The sequence below is a fragment of the Oryza glaberrima genome, chromosome 11 (genome assembly GCF_000147395.1).
Source record: "Oryza glaberrima chromosome 11, OglaRS2, whole genome shotgun sequence".
NCBI lineage: Eukaryota > Viridiplantae > Streptophyta > Magnoliopsida > Poales > Poaceae > Oryza > Oryza glaberrima.
Genome location: NC_068336.1, coordinates 17,080,050 through 17,104,811, shown reverse-complemented (window position 1 = coordinate 17,104,811; position 24,762 = coordinate 17,080,050). Strand labels below are relative to the sequence as shown.

The 24,762-nt window shown below is 42.8% G+C and overlaps 2 protein-coding genes across 2 annotated transcripts; one reads left to right on the top strand and one right to left on the bottom strand.

Annotated features, from left to right (window-relative positions):
- Window positions 1-631: 631 nt before the first annotated feature.
- On the top strand, window positions 632-6,787 carry LOC127753855 (GRAS family protein RAM1-like). The gene is made up of 3 exons (XM_052279306.1): window positions 632-1,861; window positions 5,364-6,139; window positions 6,424-6,787. The coding sequence occupies exons 1-3, from the start codon at window positions 632-634 to the stop codon at window positions 6,785-6,787; spliced, it is 2,370 nt and encodes a 789-aa protein (XP_052135266.1).
- Window positions 6,788-7,969: 1,182 nt separating this feature from the next.
- Window positions 7,970-10,663, bottom strand: LOC127754064 (omega-hydroxypalmitate O-feruloyl transferase-like). Its single transcript, XM_052279527.1, has 3 exons — window positions 10,564-10,663; window positions 9,935-10,429; window positions 7,970-9,132 (listed from the first exon to the last, which is right to left on the bottom strand). The coding sequence occupies exons 1-3, from the start codon at window positions 10,564-10,566 to the stop codon at window positions 8,242-8,244; spliced, it is 1,389 nt and encodes a 462-aa protein (XP_052135487.1). The 5' UTR covers window positions 10,567-10,663; the 3' UTR covers window positions 7,970-8,241.
- Between the last annotated feature and the right edge of the window lie 14,099 nt (window positions 10,664-24,762).

Here is a 24,762-nt window from a genome sequence, read left to right as displayed (position 1 = left end):
ATCTAAAGAAGAGAAAAGATCTCCTCCTATATATTTCTTTAATCAATGGACAATGGTGTCCTAGGGTTTCCTCCCAAGCGAGTTCCTTGTCTCTTCTACTTTGGAAGGCCTCTGGTTTTCTTGTGAGACCTAGTTCACCGGTTTGTCGGAACTCGGAAAGCGTGCCCCGCCAATAGGCCACAGCCAGCACCCCAAAAACAGTACAAGAGGGATTTGGCAAAGAATGTACACCAGCAACAGACCAAAACAGTCTTTTGACATGGTGTGCACAAGCCAACATGATGCCTCCAATAACCAGGCCATTTATCTCCTCTCTTCTTCACAAGTTTGCAGCATCTCTTGGCTCCAACCAAGCTGGACAAGGAGGAGAAAACCAAGCTCATATATTAGCTGCAAATTAAGCTTCATCTCACTCTCTCCTCATTAATTGTGAGGTAGAATTCAGAGATAATTTTAGCTAGATTTCTCATTGACAACCTGATCAGTAGATATAGAAGAGCTAGCTCATTTGCTTTTAATTAGTTAGTGGCTTAATTCCAAAGGAGAAGAGAGGTTATTGCATGTACTACTAGCTAGTGCTTGCATATATACTTATTTACAAGTGTAGTATACAAGTGATCATTTGATCTCGATGTGTTCGAGCATGGGGACGACGACGATGCTCAACGCCGCCGACATGGCCGGCGGCGGCGCGAAGCTCCAGCAGCAGCAGGCGCCGACTTCGCCGACGGCGTCAGTGTCGGAGTCGAACATCGTGGCGTCGACGGCGTCGGCCGACCCGGAGGCCAACGACGCCCTGGCCGGGCTCCAGGCGCTCCGGTTCGACGGCGGCGGCGGCGGCGGCGACATCGACGACGTGGAGATCCAGTCGCCGGACATCGCCCTCTGGGAGTCCATCTTCGCCGACCAGATCGGCGTCTCCGGCGCCGGCGCCGACTTCCTCCTGTCCATGTCGTCGGCGGCGGCATCGCCGAGGAGGGACTTCATGGCGTGCTCGCCCAAGAGAGACTACATGGTGACGACCTCGTCGCCGAAGAGGGATTACATGGTGACCTCGTCGCCGAAGAGGGACTACATGGTGTCCTCGCCGAAGAGGGAGTACATGGTGACGTCGCCGAGGAGGGAGATGGCGACGTCGCCGAGGAGAGCGACCTTCTCCAACCTCTACACCTCTAGCCATGGCGGCGGCGGCGGCGGTGGTCACCACCTCCACCACCAGAGCTACGTGCATGGCGGCGGGATGGAGGGAGGCGGCGGCGGCCATGGCGCGCAGCCGCAGTACGGCGGCCTCGCCGGCCATGGCAAGGGGAAGGCGCAGAGCCCGCTTCACAAGGTGTACATCAACAACGTCGGCGGCGGCAGCGGCGGCGGCGGCGTCAAGAGCAACACGCCGTCCACGCTCTCCTGTTCCTCCTCCTACGTCGTCCATGGCGGCGAGAGCGGCCTCCCCTCCTTGCCGTCCATGGACCCCTTCCTCGAGGAAGGGTACCTAGGGTCGTACCAGCTGCCGGAGAAGGCAGCCGGCGGCGTTGGCGGCGGCGGCGGAGGGGACATCAACGGATCAGGCGCCTCCGTCTCCGTCGTCACCGCGCCGGGGTCGTCGCAGCTGCTGCCGACGCTGTCGGAGTGCCTGGCGATGCCGGAGCCGGCCGCGTACAGAGGCGGCGGCGACGAGGCAGTCGCGGCGGCGATGGCTGTCGCCGGTGAGCTGCCAGTGGGAGCGTTCGTGCAGCCCGAGCTGTACTACGGCGGCGGCGGCGAGTTCGGAGAAGGCATGACGCCGCCGCTGCAGCATCAGATGGCAGCTGATTCTTCACTTCACAGCATGCTGGGTTCAGTGATCCAATCAGAGGCTGAGCAGGTAACTAATTAATTACTGTACTAGTTAAGCATGAGATTTATTATCTCAAAAACTTAATTGCACAGAAAAGATTAACCATGCATCAAAAAGTGAATTGATCTTACATTAACAAAGTGAATTGACCATGCATGCAGTCATCTTTTCTCTGGTTTTAACGCTGGCTACTAATTTCTCCAAGAATATCTACATATATAGATTTTTACCAGGAGAGTTGCATTGAAAACTGTTTTAATAATATTAGAATTAGAATTAGAATTGCACTACAAGGTTTTAATAAACAATACATTGCAACCTAAATCAGCAGTCAAATTTGTAGTTTGGAGATTAAAAAAAACACATTGTTTAGTTGGTGTATGAAAAATAAGTAGATAAAGATGAATATGAAGATTATGAGTTTTATGCAAAATGATGTGGTATTAATGTATGAGTAAATAAGTTTTAATTATTACAAACTTAAAAATATATTTATCTAATATTTTAGAGTAACTTTTATATAGAAAGTTTTTACATGAAACATACCGTTTAGCAGTTTAAAAAGCATGCCACGAATATCCAAATTTTCCCAACTTTTCTTATAGAAAAGTGTGACTACAATAAATGATTGTTCCTCCAATCTTCAGTGAAAGATTCTGAAATTCTGGTATAGCCGTATAGGCGGGCGACCTCAATTGGCCAAATGGTCGTATTCCATGCATGCACGCGTGCTGCTAACAGCACAAGTCCGTGCGTGTGATTAGTATACATATATAATCCTTGATCACCAACTAATTAAGAGCGCTATTTTGTCGCAAGGGATAACCAACTCGCCAAAAGTAGCCCTGATGCCTTGTGAATTGTGATTGTGACTTTATTAGTGTAGAAACAGGACAAAGGATATGTGTTAATTCTGGAAGATTCTGATCTTGTTAGATACGATCAGAATCAACAAGTACATAACAATGCTGCAGTCCAAATTTAAAGTTTCATAACTTATATTAGGCTCTAGTTATTGCTAATTAGCAGTCAGAGCTCTGTTTACGTAGTGGAGTTGAACTTTTTGCTAAAATGTTTCGTTTGGTGAAAATTGGATCTGTTGACTGGTGTTATACTTTGTTGACACTGAAGTTGTTTTTAAAAAGAACAACTGAAAAGCATAACTAAAATAAAAAAATTCATATATAAAATTACTTGAACTGTGTATACCAAAAAAATCTTCATATATAAACTTAATATTAAATTTGTTCCAGTTCAATAACTTATTATTTAAATTGTTCTTTTCGATAATATATCAATGAGTTTATTAATTGTTCTACAATATGTTATTGGACTAAGCATTTTTATATAAAAAATACCCAATATACTGTTAACATAGAAGGTTAACTATTGATTCATCCTCTCATGAAGTTTTAAGATTTTTGCATTTCTAATTTTCTTAAAATATGTTGTATCAGTTATATCCTATATAGAATATTTCTTGTGTCAATTTTAATGCAAATAATCTTTTATAACCTTAAGAAAACTTTTGTGCTAATAGATTTTGCGTAAGGAATTTCTCTTCTTATAACAAAAAATAACTTTTAAAAAAATAAAAAATCTTGAAGTGTAAGAACACGGTACATAAAGCATTTCATATTTTTTTAAAAAAATTTAATAGGTTAAAAAGTTAACTCTTTACAAATATTTGGGATTTTTGTGGTAAAAAAGACAAATCCAATGGCATATTGTGCAATAATTTATAAATCCTCAGTATATTATAGAGAAAAAAAATATCAATGATTAATCGCTAAATTGGAACAAACTCAATAGTATATAATAAATTTTCTTTTAAAACTAATACAGCTAAATAAACTACGCGGTCGATTGATTGAATTGTGATCCGTAAGTTACAAGGGCACACTTTACAACTTAGACCATGTTGTAATCCACGTTCTTCAATTTTTATGAATAGATTTCCTAAAACCTCACATATTATGATCCAAATACACAAACCACATGTATTTTGACAAGTGGTACATAACCTTAGGTATTATAGTCCTAAATTTTCATAAACCACACTATTGATCATTTTGATTTTGATTTACAACACTTTTGACATCTGAAATTTATAAGAATATTGTGCATCATATAAATTGTTCTTTTGCATCTGCTTTGATACATGAGTATGTCAAAATGGTTAATGGTGTGGTATGTGAACTTTTGGATCATTATATCCGAGGTTATATGTCTTGTACTAATCCTTATAATTTTGTACAACTTGAATCATAATAGGTGGTGTTTTATGAAATTTACTTAATTTTGTTTTTGTGAAAAGTAGCATTTTCTGGTGTGTAACTGTGTATTATAAAATTACTTTACGTTGGGAGAACTGCTTTTAGTTCTTCAAATTAAATAGCTTGTTTTGGCACGATTGACTAAGTCAGAGTAAATTTGTGAATATATTGAACATGCTCATCTGCAAGGACATATAAGGACTGTGTCGTAAAAATAATAAAAAGGACAATATTGCACCATTGCAAAAATTGGAATTGGAATTACTGAAAATGATTGACCAACCTGTGTACGCCGAAAATTTCTACTCTAGATATTTTCATTTTCATTTGAACTAAATATTAAGTACAAGCTGTGATTTTTCTAAATTGTGCATTGTGGCAAAAAAAAAAATCTAATCCATCGAAGGGACATCCATCCTATATCTTTTTTTATTTCAAATAAAATGAAATGGTTATAAAATAATTTGATAATGTTGAGTATATGGCACCTATCACCTACCAAAAAACAAGTTCATAAATCATAATTGATCCACGCATTGAGAAACAAAATCAACAATTCAAATTTCGATACGAATAGTACCGGTACTTTTCAAGCAATGGATTTGTCTTAATTTCTCCATGTGTGAGTTGAGTATAGATTACTGGAAATTGTGACAAGGTTGCCTAATTGCTAATTTGGATTACAGAAAATGATTGTTCAAGCTGTGTTGTGGAGTTATATATACAGATTAATACAACATGAACTTTGGTAGTGCAAATAGATGTCAAATATTAAATTCCTAATTAACACCTTGCACGTGTGCTTTCTCATAAGCTAATCAGATGTTCCAATCAGTCGGGAGAAATGTTTTGTTCCTTAACTAAACACTAATCATGTTCTCTAACCGAATTGCTATTCCCTTCGGACTGATAATACTTATCGTTTTAGATAAGAATAAAGTCAAACTTTAAATCTTTAATTATGAATTATTTTTAAAATATCTGTTTTTCAAATATGATGATTACATGTATATATTAGTATTAAAAAGTATTTTAATAAAATCATATATTTGTTAATATTTTTATATATATTATAATAGAAAATAATGTTCAAAGTTGTTATTTAAGACCATGTTCTTGTTCAAAATAATAAGTATTATTAATTCGGAGGGATTACTACTGGTCATTAACTAAATCATGAATAATCACTGCAATTAGGACCTTAATTACCAGTGCTAGTAATTACTAACAGTGTGCATGCACTGAATTTGCAGGAGCAGGACAGTGGGCTTCAGCTGGTGCACCTCCTGCTGGCGTGCGCCGACCTCGTCTCCAAGGGCGACCACCCGGCGGCGCTCCGCCACCTCCATCTCCTCCGCCGCGTCGCCTCCCCTCTCGGCGACTCCATGCAGCGCGTCGCCTCCCACTTCGCCGACGCCCTCGCCGCCCGCCTCTCCCTCCTCTCCTCCCCCACCTCCGCCTCCCCCTCCCCCCGCGCCGCCGCCGCCGCCGCGCCCTACCCGTTCCCGCCGTCGCCGGAGACGCTCAAGGTCTACCAGATCCTCTACCAGGCCTGCCCCTACATCAAGTTCGCCCACTTCACCGCCAACCAGGCCATCTTCGAGGCGTTCCACGGCGAGGACCGCGTCCACGTCGTCGACCTCGACATCCTCCAGGGCTACCAGTGGCCGGCATTCCTCCAGGCGCTCGCCGCGCGCCCCGGCGGCCCGCCCACGCTGCGGCTCACCGGGGTCGGACACCCGCCCGCCGCCGTCAGGGAGACCGGGCGCCACCTCGCCTCCCTCGCCGCGTCGCTCCGCGTCCCGTTCGAGTTCCACGCCGCCGCCGCCGACCGCCTCGAGCGCCTCCGCCCCGCCGCCCTGCACCGCCGCGTCGGCGAGGCCCTCGCCGTCAACGCCGTCAACCGCCTCCACCGCGTCCCCTCCTCCCACCTCCCGCCTCTCCTCTCCATGATCCGCGACCAGGCTCCCAAGATCATCACCCTCGTCGAGCAGGAGGCCGCCCACAATGGCCCCTACTTCTTGGGCAGGTAAACCACCAAAACATCATCAAATTCGAAACGAAATTCATCGAAAACTTTTGAACATTGGTATGGTATTTCACAAATTTGAACGAAATTCTAATGTTTCAAATAGCGGACTAAGGCATTTAACGGTAGACCCTCAAAAACTTCTAATAGCGGGCTAAATGATGCTAAAATTGTACATTAGAGCAAAAATAGCTAGATTATTCTCTGAAAACTATAGCCAGAGATTTTAAAACCATGTGAAATTCATGGAAAATGGTTTGAATGTTTGCATGATGTTTTTGAAGGTTTTTGGAGGCGTTGCACTACTACTCGGCGATATTCGACTCGCTGGACGCGACGTTCCCGGCGGAGTCGACGGCGAGGATGAAGGTGGAGCAGTGCCTGCTGGCACCGGAGATACGGAACGTGGTGGCGTGCGAGGGGGCGGAGCGGGTGGCGCGGCACGAGAGGCTGGAGCGGTGGCGGCGGCTCATGGAAGGGCGAGGGTTCGAGGCCGTGCCGCTTAGCGCCGCCGCCGTCGGCCAGAGCCAGGTTCTGCTCGGCCTCTACGGCGCCGGCGACGGCTACCGCCTCACCGAGGACAGCGGCTGCCTCCTCCTCGGGTGGCAAGACCGCGCCATCATCGCCGCCTCCGCGTGGCGGTGCTGAGCTACTGATAGCCATGGTGGTACATGGAACCGAAATTGATGGCCAGCCAGTGGCCGGAGACGATGAAGAAGAGGAGCTACAAGACGGGCTCCTCCACCGTATGTGCATTAGGTTTCGATTGTTGCATGTGTGGTTAATATATTATTTAATATATAATTTGGAAGTCTTTTAGTACAATTTATACTACCTCCATTTTATATTATAAGTTGTTTTAAATTTTTTTTCTAGTTCAATTTTTTAAAGTTTAACAAAATTTGTAGAATGAATATGGTAACATTTTCAACATGTTGAACAATATATCATTTGTACTCCTATATCTCACATGTAAAAGTACATTTGCAAATAGTGTCAACAAAAAGGGGGATGGATTCTAATAGCTCGAGGGGACGTCCATTCGTTTATTGCATGTCAACTAAATGACTATGAAAATTTTTTAAAAAAAATGACAAGATAGATCAATATGTAATATATACTCCACAAACATGCAAGTTAAAATTCAACTTTTATAAGTTGTAACAAAAATAACAAATTTAACTGTAAATATACATGTAGTAATTTGAGTTTTGTTTGTTATTTTTGTTACAATCTGTAGAAGTTGAATTTTAACTTGCATGTTTGTGAATTGATACATTACATATTGATCTATCTTATTCATATTTTTTCAATTTTTTTTATAATCATTTAGATGACATGCAATAAACGGGTGGACATCCACTCGAGCTGTTTCCCCAACAAAAAGAACAATTTATTGTACATTAACTTATTACGCCTTGTTTATGGGTGAGTGCATTCCAGGTAGATTATGCTTGGCTAACCTATAGTAGGGTTGTTGTAGTTTGTTTGGCTTTTTGACAAGTTTCTTTCATAATCACCAAAGTTGCCGGTATCAATTTTCATGTGAATATTTTTTTTTGCCAAACTTTGTTAATTTCTAGTATCGAAGAACACCCTGTCAATGTTTGAAAATGATTTCTGAGTGAGCTTGTCCACCCTCTGGTGCGTCCTCTGCTTGCCATTCCCTCGTGACTCTGTTTGCCCTGTTTCTCCCCTGCTTATCTAGTTCTCTTTCTTTTTGTCTTGAGAGACTTTATTATTTAAATGTTTAACTTTAAGGCAATATTGTAGTTGAACAAAATATTCCGAATTTACGTGTTCAAGGTAGTAAAAAAAAAACCTCATCAATTAACTAAACAAATACCAATTGCTTCTCATTATCATTAAACCATCTTACAAGTTACAACCATTTTGCCACAGTGCCTCTTATCAAACACCAACATAGAGCAGCTGATTAACATTTAACACATGCTCACCACAATTAATCATTAAAAACAAAACACCACACTACAAAGTGTATAAACCCATGCAAATTTTAAATTTAACCATAAAAGAAAAGAAGAACACCATCCATATGCATCATAAACCATGTAACCAATACAATCCATCCTTTTTTTTCATCATATCTCGTCCATGAGCTCTTGGAAGGCGTCCATGGCGGACGCCGGGAGGCCGAGGAGGACGTTGATGCTCTTCCTCTCCTCGCCGTGCGCGAGGAAGAGGATGACCTCCTTCTCCGGCAGCGTGACGGGGCCGGACATCGCCGGCGCGCCCCAGCCGAAGTCGGCGCCGTGGAAGGCGAGCCTGGACCACGTCGTGATCAGCAGCGTCGACGCCAGCGACGGCCGCGCCCGCGTCGCCTCGAAGTAGTCCACCGCCGACCGCATGTACCCGTCGGTCACCATCCGCACCGCCGCCTGCACCAGCCCCGCCGCGCGCGACGGCGGCGACGACAGCAGCTCGCCGGCGGTCGCCACCGCGTTCGTCAGCACGATGCCGTTGCCGAAGTAGCCGCGGGGGAGCGGCGGCTCGAAGCGGCGCCGCCCGTCCACAGCGAACAGCAGCTTCGTCCGCTGCTCCGGCGCGAGGCCCAGGGCGCGGGTGCGCGCGCGCCAGACGAGCCCCGACAGCGCCTCGAAGGTGGTGCACCGCCCGCCGACGAGGTCGTCGCCGTTCTCGGCGCCGGCGCCGGCGAGGGCGAGCGCGCGGACGCGCTCGAGGCGGTCCGGGTCGAAGCAGAAGGAGCGGTAGAGGAGGTCCTGGTCGGCGTAGAGCGCCGCCGTGTCGGAGACGTCGGGGATCTCCTCGAACTCGTGGTGCTCGAAGGAGATCACCGGGGGGTCGCGCGCGCGGAGCAACGTGCGGTCCAGGAACGGCGGCACGGTGAGCTCGACGGCGCCGCGCGCCGTCTCCGCCCACGAGTTGACGAATTCCATGGCGCCCAGCCCGTCGAACATGCAGTGGTTCATGGCGAGCCCCAGCGCGAAGCCGCCGCACTTGAACCGTGTCACCTGCAAAAGAAAAAAAAATTATTAAACTGATGAATTAATGGCAAACAAAGATACTAAACTTTTCAAATTCGCATTACTAGTTTATTGCTTAATGAGTCATATATTGAACTACGAGTTTGATTTGAGTTAGTTAAAATTGGAAGAATTTTTAGTAGATGGATTGTTTAAGCCAAGAACGATTTAGTGCATGATTTGGCACATCAGCAGGGGGTACAATTAATTAATATTTAATATTTAATATTTAATCTAGTGCGTATTTCGTTGAAGATGTGCCCCCCATACATATTGGAACTTGGGTGATAAGGTTGGATTGTGACAATATAATTATAAATGTCATGAGCTGGTACCTAGCCATTACAAAAACAAAAAATGATTGATATGGTTAGTTGATTTATAGGTCGAGGTGGGTAACCTAACTTTGGAAGAAAGAACAAACACATTTAAAAACTCTCCAATCTAAAACCCGGAATAAAAAACGAAGTACAACTAATTTTCAAAATGTTTTTTCTGGAATTTCCATCTATGGTACTCCTAGCAACATTAAATTCAATTTTTTTTTTTTTTGCAACGCCCATCCCCTAACCAGAAACCCAATTAAGACATCGACTCGTGACCTGCCACGTCATCACTGAGACCACGCAGCTGCATGGCTTTTATCGTTTTTTTTTTTCAATCTCCTTTCACCAAAAGGGGAAGAGAGAGCGAGGCCGCCATGGCGCCATTAACGCCAAGCTCAGGGCAATGGCGCCAGAAAGGTTAAAGCTAGGAAAGGAGAGGAGTAATGGCGGCACGAGGTGTTTACCTGCGCCGTCATGGGGGGCATCTCGAGGATGTTCTTGGCGCCGGGGATGGAGTAGACGAGGTGGCCGAGCGCGGCGGGGTCGGGCTTGGTGAGGTCGCCGACGTCGGCGAGGTCGCACCCGGCGTCGGCGGCGACGAACACGGCGCCCTCGCCGGTGAGCTCCACGGCGAGCTTCATCTCCGCGCTGATCGTCAGCCGCCCCGCCAGCGGGTGGTAGTGGACGAGCACCTTCGCCAGCGCGTCGCGGAGCACGGCCACCGCGTCGCCATTGTCGCCGCCGCTCGCCGCCGGTGGCTTGTAGCAGTACACCGTCTGCACGATCACGGCGATGTTCTGGTCCAGGTTGGACAGGTAGTACTTCTCCCCCGTCGGCGTCGCCTCCGCCGGCGCCACCAGCTCCGGCTCGCCGCGCTTCACCGTCAGCTTCGCCGCCGCCGCCGCCTTGCCGCCGTCGGCCACCTCCACGACGGCGCCGTTCTCCCTAACCTCAACAACCTACACACACCACAACGTGTCACATTTTCTCTCTCTCTCTTTTTTTTTTTTGCAATCTTGCAAATTAAACATGAGTAGCAAGAAAACCATTATCCAAGATATATAAATAATGAAGCTCATTTTGTGTAGCTCACCATGGTTGATGATCTTTGGAGTGATGAGAGAGGAAGAAGAGGAGAGAGATTGGTTGATGGATTGTAGAGAGAGAAAGTTGGGGTTTTGTGTGTTTGAGGATATGGGGTTGAGGGGGAAGTGTTTATATAGGGGTTGTAGGTCAGTGATCAGTGTCAATAGGAAAAAAAGATGTCAAGGAAGGACAAAGTGATCCAAAGAACAGTTGGGGTTGGAGAGGGTTGCATAACTACCAATGCTGCTCTGTCCTGTTTTTCAGCACACCACAGAATCTGGGGAATGAGAAGTCAACAATACCCAATTTGATAATTAATTAATTCATATTTTATAAAGCATTTGAGTACAGCTAGATTGATCTTGGGGAAGAAAAACCACAACTTAATGAGAAATTCAAATGAGATTTTCAGATTCTACTGGATATGTTCAGGTTGTGATTAATTGAAACAATATGGAAGGTGACACCGATGAACGAGTAATTTTTTTTTCAAGTTGGCTTTGGATATGCTTTTGCACACAACCTGAGTGATTTGATTGGATGATATTTGCATGGTTGATTAATTTGCCAGGCACACGCATGCACATTGCAATTTCTTGTCTCTATAGGAAATCCAATAATCCACTGGAGATCTACAAGTACAAATATATAGTTCGACCTAAGCAAATCTACTTCAACGACCACACTTGTAATGTCAAATTAAGAGCTTCATATGTACGTTACAAATTACAATGTTACATAAGTCAACCGGCCGGCAAATTAATCACCGAGTTAAACAAAGATCATCGATTAACCAAGATACACCTGATGTTCTTTTCTTTATCATCAGGATACACCTGATGTTCTTTTCTTTAACAGAAGAAAATTCTTATTTTTTTTGGAAGTTGATTGAATCGCTTACCTATGTGATACTCCAGAGTCCAGAAGTCTAGATACATTGATCATTGGTAAACTGAACACAAATTGTGTAGCTTCTGAATTTTCAGGAGCAGGAGAATCCTAACCTGAACTTTCACGGAGAGCTACCTGTTCTCATCTGAAAATCTCACAAAATTCATGCGTGTTTGCTTCCTGTTCCACGGAAAATCTGTCACAAACTCACAATACCCACCTATAAATTGAAGTCAACCCACAAAAGCCTCAACTTTTGGGCGGTCCACGGGACTACTATACTCCAGTGATGAATAGACCGGTTCATTGTGGACCAATTGCCCGCCCAGAAAGTGGGCCCCACCTGTAAGCTGGCTGCGTATCAAGGTGGAGTCCACTGTGGTATCAGTTGGCCTAATAAGTTAAAGCAAAAGCTAAAATTTAAATTTTTAAATTTAATTTTAAAGTTAATTTCAAGATATTTTAACATAATTTTTTTTAGCGTTAACTTTTAAGTCAGTACGAACAAATATATAAAAGTTCAACTATATATTTTTTATTCCTTAATAAGATATTTTGGTTTATTAGTCAATATGGATAAACCGATGAATCTCCTACTAATCTGCGATGACGAGTGATCCAGAGAAAGTGTAATCTGTTGGGGGGTTGGCCACGGACTGGAGCTATCAAGCTATGTTTGTTGGGGATCGTTGGCCAAACCCAGCTACTGGTTAACAAGAACATTAACAAACATGGCTGCTTTCTTTCTTTCTTTCTTTCTTTCTTTCCTTGATTGCGTGTGCCCGTGTGACAAGGGATTTGTCGACGTGATGGCCGATCGATCCATCCATCGACTGGTCGCATTCGATTAATTAGGGCATCAAAAGGACGAAGGGAAAGTACATATATACCGTGTCACACTCTGTTCCGTTCGGAAGTGATAAAAAAAATAAGGATTAAGTAAATGCACGTAGGATGCGAAAGTAATTAGTGTATGGTTAATTGAGTTGTGATTATTATAAACTTGAAAAATAGTTTATGAGCAACTTCTATATAAAAGGTTTTTTTAGAAACATATTGTGTGTTTAACAGTTTAGAAAACGTCCTAACATAAACCGAGATAAAATGTGCATCTAAACCAAAAAAAAAAAGAACATATTCAATATGTTGTTAGATGATTGGTAGCTGATGATCGATTGAACTTAACTATAAAACCATTTTACCGAACATTTGTCAACTAAGATAGTGGAAAATGATGTAAAACTCGCTAGATGCTTTTTTATTGGATGTTAAAATAACTAGGAGGCGCGCGTACATGTATGGGTCCAAGAGGAGGGTTTTGTCTTGTGTAAGATATATCAGAAATATTGGCCCACCGATTTTAGCTATAACTTGATGGTTAGATGTTTTACTGCTTTTCTCGTAACTTTTATGATTTTCATAAATTCAGAGGTGTGACATGTGGTATTCTATGAGCTCTGTAGAGGTTTATGTTTATTTGAATATTTAATCTTTGATCATTGAGTTTTTGATACGACTATAAAAAAACAATAGATATATTAAAAATCTGTATATGATTTCAGGATTACGGCCATTTTGAATATTTAATATATGATCATTTCTATCTTGAGTTGTCTATAAAGAATTCAAAAAGGGATTAGAGGGCACGGGAGGGAGTCAGGGAGGGATTGGATTACATGCATCCAGCATCCATTTTGCATGTGTGGTGGAAGCCACACGAAGGCAGGTGCCTAATATTTCTCATTCATCCCATAAACATTAAATTTTAGGTTCCTATCTCAATTAACCACCTTACACCTTACATGTGCATACCTTTTTTAAACCGTGTATATGATGCACTTGTAGGGCCCGAAGGGGATCAGAAGGGTATTTACAAAATGATTCATGGTTGAAAATAATGGGTTCACCCGATTAAATGAAAACCGATGGTTAGACTTTTTTTTCTCAAATTTTTTTAGAATTACCCTAATTTGTTAGAGTGCTATGTGGTGGCCTAGAAGCTTTTGTAGAAATTCGCTTAGAGAGTTTGTAGAAGTTTCATAAGACTTTAAATATATAATATATAGAGTAAATTACACTAGCAGTTCTTAAACTTGTAACGTGGTTTCATTTAAGCCCACGAACTTGCAAAACACGCATCGAGATCCTTAAACTTGATTTAATGTATCATTCTGGTCCAAAGCCTCGTTTGACCGTGGTCTTGCCTACGTGGCATGCCACGTGAACGATGGCATGGCAACATTTTCCTTTTGCCTTTTTTCTCCCCATTTTTTCTCTCCTTCCTCACCTCATGTGGTGGACGAGGTTTCTAGTGACGGTTGGAGACGAAGAAGGGGCGGCCGAGGAGTTCCTCAATACGGTGAGCGCGATGGAGGCGGCGGTGCTGCTTGCAGTGACCGGAAAATGGTAGCAAGTGACGGCCGGGATGGTTGCAATGGCGGCGGTGGCTCGGGTTGCCGGTAAAGATGATGTCTCGGTAGTGGATTGGAGGGGTGAAAAGGTGGCCAGGGTGCAGGGCGGAGCGGCGAAGACATGTTTGGTGGTGGGCAGTACCTAGGGTGTCGGCGGCGCACGGCTGGAGATCGGCGGTGGGCTGCGTTGCTTGGCCTCGCGATGGAGGCGGGGTTACAGTGGTGGATTGGGGGAGCGGAGCGGCAACTGGGATAGCTCTCGGAGCGGTGGTGCCAGCAGTGCTAGTGGAGCAGCGCGACGATGGCTCTAGCAGCGGTGGCGCCCAGCTGGAAGACGGTGGTGAGAGGAAGTGGCACGGAGGATGCGATAAAGGGCATGACGAGCTTGAGGAGTTGGGAAAAATGGTAGAGGGGGAACATGGGGGTGGACCTTATATGCTTGGGAGGCTGGAATCGTGCCCGGGGAGAGCATATTTGAAGCGGGAGGGGAAGGCGGCGACATCATCTCGGGCGGCTCGGCTCGGCGCCGGTTTGCACGGAGAAGTGGGGAAGGTGGGCGATGACCATGTCCCCCGCACGTGTGGGTGAGGCGGGAAGGTGCGAGGACGACGGCGTCATGGGAAGCAACGTGCGCGGAGTGGCCATGGCGGTAGCCGGTCGGGGGAGGAAGAAGGCCTTGACAGGTAGACCCCACCAGTCAGCAGCAGAAGGGAGAGGATGAAGGCAAAGTGGAGAAAAAAAAGATAAGGGAGAAAAAAAAAGAAGGGAGAAGGGAGAAAAAAATAATAAATCCATGTCATCGTCCACGTGGTATATCACGTAGGCAAGACTACGGTCAAACGAGGTTTTGGACCGGGATGTAACATTAAACCAAATTTAGTGATCTCGATGCGTGTTTTGTAAATTCGTGGATCTAAGTGAAAAGCTTGTTACAAGTTTAAGGATCGTTAGTGTAATTTACTCTAATATATAGATAGATATTTCATTACTATTTGACTGCTATTTGATAACTAATATCGCATAAAAAATATGAGATAGAATTGAAGGGAGGAGAGCCGTGCATAATTAGGATATCGCAGGGGTGTCAATATACATACTGATGTACGTATATGTACGTATGTACGTACAGAACGAAGCGAGGAGGGTGGGAAAGATGTGGATTTTTTTTCTCTAACATAAGAAAATAAAAGGATAGATCTAATTGAAAATAGTGGGTACAGTGAAAATTGAGTCAATATTTTGCTTTTTTCTTGAAATGTTTTAGATTTTCTTTATTTTCTTAGAGCACCATGTAATATCTTGAACGTTTATAGAAAGTTTAACGATCTTTTATATATATAATAGATAGATGGGAGCATAATGGTACAAATTTTATTGTGAAACATTAATTGTATAGCTAATGTATTTATGTCTGTTGGTAAACAATCATATATAATGTAGTCTATGCTCGTAAAGTCATAATTATTTTAAATTTATTACAATAATAAATATTATATCAGCTATACATGAAAAAGCAATAACAAATAGGAAGGAGAGGAACTGATTGTACGTAACATACATACTGTACATAAGTACGTACTCAACTACGGAAGGGGATAAAGGAGAGGTGGGACACTATCTAGGGAGGAGGACTGTAAGTGTCTGGTTCATTTTAATATCAACATAATCAAACGGTTTATATTATTGGACCCACTAGTTTAAGTAAAAATAAATGAATGGAGGTTTGTTTTTTCAGAATTTTTATGATTTTCTCTATGTTATTAGAGCGTCATATGGCAGTCTGAGAGTGTTTTAAGGAAGTTTCAAGAACTTTTAGCATATAATTAATAGATAAATTAGTAGGGCTAATACTATAAACCGTTTGATTAGATTAATATTAAAGTAAACCAGAAAATATAATATTTTAATATATCATATTGATACCACTTCTAACATTAATATAAATTTTATGGCTATATGGTACACCATGGTATACATAAGGTGTCATGATATAATATATTGCATGTTTCTAGTTATGTCGACGTAAAGGATGTATATTGTATTATGTGGACACGTACATCAAGATATATGGACTTGATGATCGAAATTGACTTGCAAACTTTGTTCTTCCTACGAGACCAACCTACTCCTACGAGACAAGTTTTGTAGTGTCTTCAATCACACCAGTAGTACAGGTCTACGGACCCTAAGCTAGCCTAAACTTATGGGATAAGACACCACAGTACGCTTCCCAAACTACTAAACGGTGCGTATTTTACAAAAAAAATTTTAACGGAAAGTTGCTTAAAAATTTCATATTAATCCATCTTTTAAGTTTATTTTAGAGTGAAGTGCACGAGCAGTCCCTAAACTTGTGCGGGTGTGTCATCTAGATCCCTAAACTCTTAAAATACATTTTCAGGTCCTCGAACTTGTTTTGGGTGTCATATAGGTCCAAACGAGCTCCAACCCCTTCCATGCGCTGATGTGGCATGCCACGATAGTTCATACGTGTTAGTTGGACCCACATGTCAATCACATAGAAAAAAATAATTGTAAAAACATATTTTCTCCTCTCTACCTTAGAATTTTTATCTTTTTTCTGTCTACCTAAGAGGAGAAAATATGGTTTTTAATTTTATTTTTTATATATGCTTGACATGTGGATTCCACAGACACGTAGGCGCCACCGTGGCATTGCCACGTCAGCACATCGAATGGGTTAGAACCCGTTTGGGCCTATATAACACACATGCAAGTTCAGGGACCTAAAAATGCATTTTAGGAGTTCAGGGACCTAGATGACACACCGGCACAAATTTAGGGACCGCCCATATACTTCACTCTTTATTTTAACTAATACTTAATAAATCATATACTAACTATCACTCTGTTTTGCGTGTTAGAACCAACCCTCACTCCCGAACTCAGCCATACTTAGAGCGATGTGCAGTGCAGTGCCTCTCGTGAGTCTCGCGACGTGCGCGGACACACAGAGGGCCTGTTTAGTTGGTGAAATGAAAATTTTTGGATGTCACATCAGACGTTTGACCGGATATCAGAAGGGGTTTTCGGACACGAATAAAAAAACTAATTTCATAACTCGCCTGGAAACTACGAGACAAATCTTTTGAGCCTAATTAATCCGTCATTAGCACATGTAGATTACTATAGCACTTATGGCTAATCATGACCTAATTAGGCTCAATAGATTCGTCTCACGATTTACATGCAAATTTTGTAATTAGTTTTTCTTTTTATCTATATTTAATGTTCCATATATATGTCAAAAGATTCGATGTGATGTATTTGAGAAAAGTCTTTAGGAACTAACCAGGCCCAAAGATGATCGATTTGAAAAAGCGAATGGGTGGTCAAACACCCGTTAACTATCCCCGTGGCCCTTGCACCCTAACGGGATCCTGTGCTCTAGCTGAACTAGCCGCCAAAATATTAAAAATTTAATCATACGTTGGCAAATTTACAAAATTACGGTGAGATGAGAAGAGGGTCTATGTCAATTGCTACTCCTAATTTCGAAAATTTACAAAATACTTAACTAAGAGTGTAAGATAGGAACAACTCCATGTTTATTAATTCTGGATTTAGAGGAACAATAAACTTTGGAAAAAAAACTAAAACCTAAAGAGTCCATGATATATTATTTATATGTTTTTAGGAACTGAACTATATATTGGCGTTCGATTAACAGCTGTAAATTCAAAAATAGTAATTGTAAAATATGTACTCCCCCGTTTCATATTATAAGACTTTCTAGCATTAATTGCCCACATTAATATAGATGTTAATGAATCTAGCTATATATATGTGTGTCTAGATTTATTAATATCTATATGAATATGGGCAATGCTATAAAGTCTTATATTATGAAACGGAGGAAGTAATTTTTTATAGTACATTTCCATGACTTAATAATTGCAATGCTCAGAATTAAAATTAATAAAGTATCTAGTTCTACCTGGCGTTGATTCCAAATTATTTTTTAAAAAGATAACTATGAATTTTTAAATATATAATGATTTTTTTTAAAAAATAGTTGAGTCTTAAAAGTTGTAGTCTGAATTATATATAGTATTTCCATAGTTTTTTCACTATGTAATAAATTTGAAATTCTGATATGCATACATACAGCTAATATATAAGCACACCACTCCCATCTACCTGTGAATGCGTCCCTTAATACATGGGAAATTAAAGACCCTTAATACACGGGAAAATAAAGAGATAATAAGCATCCGTGTGCCATCTCTTTAGTATGCTTAATGCATGGGATTAAAGAGATAATTATCGTGAGTGTGCCATCTTTTTTTAGAGGGCAGCTACACAACGGGATACCGTTGTAACGGGATATTTTAATGTGACTCTCCGCTTTCCTTTCCTCTGTCCACGTGTGCTCCCTAATACCTGGTACCTAATACCTGGTACCATAGATATCGGTTGGTACCTGGTACCTTTGATACCGACTAGGTATCGACCGATACCTGATACCTAGGTATCAGACCTTGGTGCTAAGGTATCAAGCCTGATACTTGTGGGGTATCAGAGGGTACCGTCAAAAAGAGAAGACGTGGGGGACATGTGCTCCCCTAGTACCTGGTACCTTAGGTACCGGTTGGTACCTGGTACCTTTGGTACCGACTAGGTATCGACCGATACCTGATGCCCGGTACCTAAGGTACCGGGTGGTTCCTAGGTATCAGACCTTGGTACCAAGGTATCAAGCCTGATACTTGCGGGTAATAAGTGGGTACCATCAAAAAGAGGATGAGACGTGGGGGAGGGAGGACCACAACGGCAGAGGATGGCGTCGAGGAGACATGGGCATGGAGGATGTCGCCTCAACCGCACCTGTTCCGGCTCCACCGCGCCCCGCTCCCGCTCTCCCTCTCGCTCACCGCGCCCGCCGCCGAGCTCCTCGCCGTCACCACCTCCCCCGCGGTGGCGGCCGCCGGCTTCGGCGAGCGGTGGGCGACAACGACAGGGAGGGCTGCAGTGCCGTCTGATTTGGGGGAGGAGAGTGAGGTAGGAGGAGGGGATCCTATCTCCATGGGATGTCGTGGTGTAGGTTTTCTGCTTTTTTTTATCTCTGAGTACTGAAAAAAAATAAATAGTGAATTACCGTGGATTTAACTTCCAGGGAGCACCACATAAATGAATCGATCTATTGATCGCCGGCATATGCCACCTAGCCTTTCAATGCCAGGATTCTTGTACACGTTAAGGTTTTCCCATTGAATGAATCTGAGATTGATACGAAGAAGGATAACCTGTGAAAGATCGATACGTATGGTCGGCCAGATGGGCTAAAAAGAGGCCCAATACTTTTTTTTTTCTCAAATATAGACTCTTAACACCTTCTACAGTTCTACAGTTGTGATCTTACGATGTACTTTATTAATGGTTAAATCTTTCTAGTTAATATAAGAGATAGATAGATCGATCGACATATAGATAGGTAGATAGAAAGATAGATATCTATAATTAATATAAATATTTGGATTTTTCCGGTCGTCACATCGCACAGTAATCACGGATTTTCGTCCGTCATTAATCGCGCTAAACTCATCCGATCCGATTCATCCGCCCGATTATGTTTTGGTTCGGTCCATATGGAAGTACAATACGAAGTACAATACAAGCCCAAACTGTTATTTCAGTATTCTAGGTCCATCTACAAGCCCATACACCAATTCCAATCTAATATAATTTTCATCATTATGCCCGATTTTCCACTCGTCCGTGCGATCCGTTCCTCCCAATCGTTTGAGTCCGAGTTTGTCTTAAAAAAAAATCCCCGAGCTAGATTCCAAATCAATCAATCAACCGAACAACCAAAATCAACACGGATCGTCCGTGCGATCCGTTCATCCCAATCGTTTGAGTCCGAGTCTGTCTTCAAAAAAAAAATCCCTGAGCTAGATCCCCAAATCAATCAATAAACCGAACAACCAAAATCCACACGGAAATACCAAATTTAATCTCGACCTCGTGAATTTGATCCCAACAAGAAACCTAATACCCATGTATTACCTCCCTCCCAATCCGATCCATCTGAGCGAGGAGACCATTGTACAAAGGTAGCAGGAGGCACGTCGGATTGCAGGCGACGTGCGGCGGCGGAAGTGCTTGGCGCGGTCGTCGGACTTGTGGACGAGCTCGACGCAGGACGGTGGCAGGGACGGCATCAGTCCTTGCGGAGGGGAGACGGCTTTCTTCCTCGGCATCGGTTGAAGGCCAGCGGTCTTGTGGGCAGCGTCGGCTATTGTAGGTCCCAAGGGGAGGCGGCGCTTCGAAAGATCTCGTGGGCGCGACGCTTTCTAGGCGGGCGGCGGCGTCAAGACGACCAACGCATTCGGTGGTGGCGCGGAGGACGGTGAGGCGGCGCGGCTCCGGAGCCCTTCCTCCCGTCGGATCTGGCGGAGGGAGGGCGGCTCCAGGCGGCTGCCGCTCCTCCCGCCGCACGCCGCTGCCGCGGAGGGGAGGGCACGGCCATCTCCGCCGATGCCGCCTCCCGCCGCTGGGCCGCACCGTCTCCACCCGCCGCCGCCGCCACCCACCGCCTCTCCTCTTGCGCCGCCGCCTGCCGCCTCGGAGAGAGGAGAGCGATAGAGAAGACCAGAGAGGAGAGGAAAACGAGAGAAACCCACCCACCCCCACCCCTGCGACGACCAGCTCCGGATCTGGTGACAGAAGCGAGGGGGAAGAGCCCGGATCTGGAAGAACCAACCTAACCTTCACCTTGCTGGCCTGCGATTGTGGATCTGACCGACGACGAGAGCTAGGTCTGGAGTTGGACTCTGGAGAGAAGAAAGAAACGAGAGACGGAGAGAGTGAGAGAGAGAGAGCGAGAAAAATCAATACGCCTCTGCAGCAGCTCTCGGCCTTTCACGCTGGTCTCTGACACCACTCACTGTTTCTTTTCCTTTTTTTTAATTTATTACGATAAAAATCATCGATTACTTATTTTTAATATTTCCTGAGATAACATTTGTTGAGATAGGGGTGTTTAGACCTAGGCGTTAGGGCGTAAAGTTTTGTCGTGTCACAATATATATATTGGTACACATTTAAAGTATTAAATATAGACTAATAACAAAATTATAGATTCTGTCTATAAACTGCGAGACGAATTTATTAAGCTTAATTAATCCGTCATTAGCAAATATTTACTGTAGCACCACATTGTTAAATCATGGACTAATAAGCCTTAAAAAATTTGTCTCACCATTTACACGCAATCTGTGTAATTAGTTTTTTTTTTTTGCCTGTATTTAATACTTCATACAAGTGTTCAAATGTTCGATGTGACAGGATAAAAAATTTTGAGGTGGAATCTAAACACAACCATAGTCTCGTTGCAACACATAACTACTGCTACCTCCATTATAAATTAAGTTTACTGCTGTATATAAATTTATGCATCGCCCAAACTAGATATATGGACGCTTACTCCGTTATGGCCCTCCCCTTGCCACTTCTTCAACTCATGATTAATTATGTTTAATTATTATAAACTTTCAAATATATTGTTTATTATTTTAAAGCAACTTCTATATTGAAAGTTTTTCACAAAGCACATCTTAATAAAGAAAGTAACAAAGCCATAATTCCCCACATCCTTAAGAAATAGCAATTTTCCCTTTCTCACAAAATTGAGCACACTGTTGCATACTACTCGGACTCAAACGATTGGGAGTAACGGATCGCACGGAGGAGTGAAAAAATTACACTTCAAATCTCAATAAAAATCCAATCAGCATTTTCTTTTCTAAAAATAGTGGGGGCCACCTGTAAGACCTCATTTTCCAATCTTCCCCCTCTCTCATCATCACCCACGGGCACAAGTGGAGCGGCGGCGCGCGTGCAGGGACGGGGGCAGGGGCGAGCGGTTGGCCGCAATCCCTCGCGGCGGCGCGCACAACGGCGCATGCAGCACGCGGAGGCGGGCATGCGGGGGTGGGCGGTCGGCGGGCGCAACTCCGATCGACGGTGAGCCCACCGCGCGCCGACGAGGAGGAGGAGGAGCCCGTGGTGGCGGTGGTGGCCCACCGCATACGGACGAAACAAACATTTTTTTAAGTAGATTAATTGTCTAAACCAAACAACATTTTTTTGTCACTATACACACTCTGTAATCATCCGGTGCAACGCACGGGTACTTTTGATAGTATAGATATATAAGCTTATCAATAAATGTTAGGCACAAATGAAGAACTTACCAATACCTGATATTTATATCCATATGTAATTTTAGCAATTTCTTGTAGTCCATCCTGTCCCCATTATATAGTATCAGCTCTTCACTGTTCCTTTCAGGTTGTCTTCAAGTAATCTCTCTTTAACAATGCAGCCATATAACATTAATTTTTTTTATCGTGAGATATTAATGGCATGAACATATGCCCTAAAAAAGTTTGGTATTACCATGTAGACCTGTATCTTGCTGCAGCTGTAGCACGAACAATTTTGACTGATGAAATAATCTGACTCATTATCGATTTGTTTTCAAATGGGAACATGCAAAGAATGAACTAATTAAATTGAACCAAAAGAATGTAACACTAGTACAGATCCTTCTATCTGTGACGGACTCTAATATGTCTAGAAATAGCGGGCCGTCACAAGGAAGTCATCTCAATCAGGCCAAAAAGTGCCCGATTGAGATATGGTCGCACAGACATGTTAGATGGGCATAAAACCTAAGCCCGTCACAGATGACACCTATCAGTGACGGGCCGTAGTTTAGGCCCGATTGAGATAACATTCCATATCTCAAACGGGCCTAAAGTTGCGGCCCGTCACAGATGACCACACCAACTTTAGACCCGATTGAGATAACATTCCATATCTCAAACGGGCCTCAAGTTGTGGCCTGTCACGGATGACCATCATCCGTGACGTGCACCAACTTAAGGCACGTTTGAGATAACAACTAGGCCCGTCACAGATGACTCATCAGTGACGGGCTATATACTTAATCTCTATCGGGCATTAACTAAAGCCCGTCACCGATGACTATTTTTTTCATTTTTGATATGAAATGTTTATATTTGTAAGTTGAACTATAGCAAAATAATTAAGTGCAGTATAATAATTTATTTTATGAGTCAAAATAACTTTACGGGTAGTAAATAATTTCAAATGAAAAAAATGTCAATAACAAAGTTGTATAATTTATCAAGATTTACAAATTTTAGTTTGGTCATTTTTTTATATAACATTTTTTTAACAGTTTGAATTTGAATTTGAAAATATGACAACTTCAAACAACATTTTCAAATACTAAATGATTTCAACTGAAAAAGTCATCAACAACAAAGTTGAATAACTCATCAAGATCTAAAACTTTTATTTTTGTTATTTCTTCATCCGACGAAATGTTAGTAATATTATTCACAAATTTTACATATATGTGTTATAATTTATAAAACCAGATAAGAGATATGTCAATTTTGTAAACAATGTTAATATCACTTTGTCGTATGAAGAAATGATCAAAATAAAAGTTTTATATCTTGATGAGTTATTCAACTTTGTTGTTGATGACTTTTTCAGTTGATATCATTTACTATTTGAAAATGTTGTTTGAAGTTGTCATATTTTCAAATTCAAATTCAAACTGTTAAAAAAATGTTATATAAAAAAATGACCAAACTAAAATTTGTAAATCTTGATAAATTATACAACTTTGTTATTGACATTTTTTTCATTTGAAGTCGTTCACTGATCTAAAATTCTATTTGAACTTTTCAAACTTTGAATTTCAAATTTCAAATTGTTTAAATAGAGTCATATGGAGAAATTACCAAAATAAAAATTTTGCACCTCGATGAGTTCTACAACTTTGGTTTTTGTGACTTTTTTCCATTTGAAATCATTTAATAACCCCAATTTGACATCCTGACCTAGGGCTTAATAAGATTAATAGAATACTCATACCAACAAGTTACAACTACTTTTTTGGAAGCCAATCTCCAAAGAACTTTGATGTTAAGCGTACCCGCACACGAGTGAGGACAATAAAAGACTGGCCTAGGAGGTCTGAGGCTAGCCAAAAAAATAAAATTTACTTTTTTTAGATTATACTCATCTGTGACGGGCTATAGTTCAATTTCGAGATAGGTGACCAACTGAGAAGTGGGTACCCGCACACGAGTGAGGACAATAAAAGACTGGCCTAGGAGGTCTGAGGCTAGCCAAAAAAGTAAAATTTATTTTTTTTAGATTATACTCATTTGTGACGGGCCATAGTTAATGCCCGTCACAGATGACTCATCTATGGCGGGCTATAGTTAATGCCTGTCACAGATAAGGGTCATCTGTGACGGGCGCTAGTTGTGGCTCGATTGAGATAGGTCATCCGTGACGGGCTATAGTTTGACTGGTCGTCTGGGTCAAAGCTAATTGAGATAGGTCATCCATGACGGGCTATAGTTTGACTGGTCGTCTGGGTCAAAGCTATCAGTGACGGGCTTTAATTAGGGGCCGATTGAGATAGATTCATCCGTGACGGCAGTTTGCCCGATTGAGATAACTCTTCACATCTGTGACTTCTAGTCTGTGACGGACGTCGTGCCCGATTGAGATGGGGTTTACCACCCGATTGAGATGATGGTATCCCTTCTAGTGTAACGATCTAATCTTTGATTAAAATAATAACATCAGAATTGTGGAGATCTTACTATATCTAGAGCAAGCATGCATGGTCTCAAGCACGAACGTTCCATGGTTGACATACATATATAGTGCCATCTTGTTTTCTCATAGAATGCTGACGACACACTCGGCGGCGGCGGCTTGAGTTCGTCGAGTGCAGTCGACATCGGCGGGATATGGTAGCGGCTTCATCATCCGGAGATGGATATATCGAAAGGATTGTATCTGATAGAAACGGTGGACTCCTA

Bases quoted from the DNA above. Each gene is read 5' to 3' on its own strand.
- LOC127753855 (XM_052279306.1), top strand. From the start codon at position 632: ATGTGTTCGAGCATGGGGACGACGACGATGCTCAACGCCGCCGACATG. The intron at 1,862-5,363 runs GTAACTAATTAA...CTGAATTTGCAG, and splicing joins TCCAATCAGAGGCTGAGCAG to GAGCAGGACAGTGGGCTTCA. The intron at 6,140-6,423 runs GTAAACCACCAA...ATGTTTTTGAAG, and splicing joins GGCCCCTACTTCTTGGGCAG to GTTTTTGGAGGCGTTGCACT.
- LOC127754064 (XM_052279527.1), bottom strand. The intron at 9,133-9,934 runs GTAAACACCTCG...TTTCTTTTGCAG, and splicing joins TGCCCCCCATGACGGCGCAG to GTGACACGGTTCAAGTGCGG.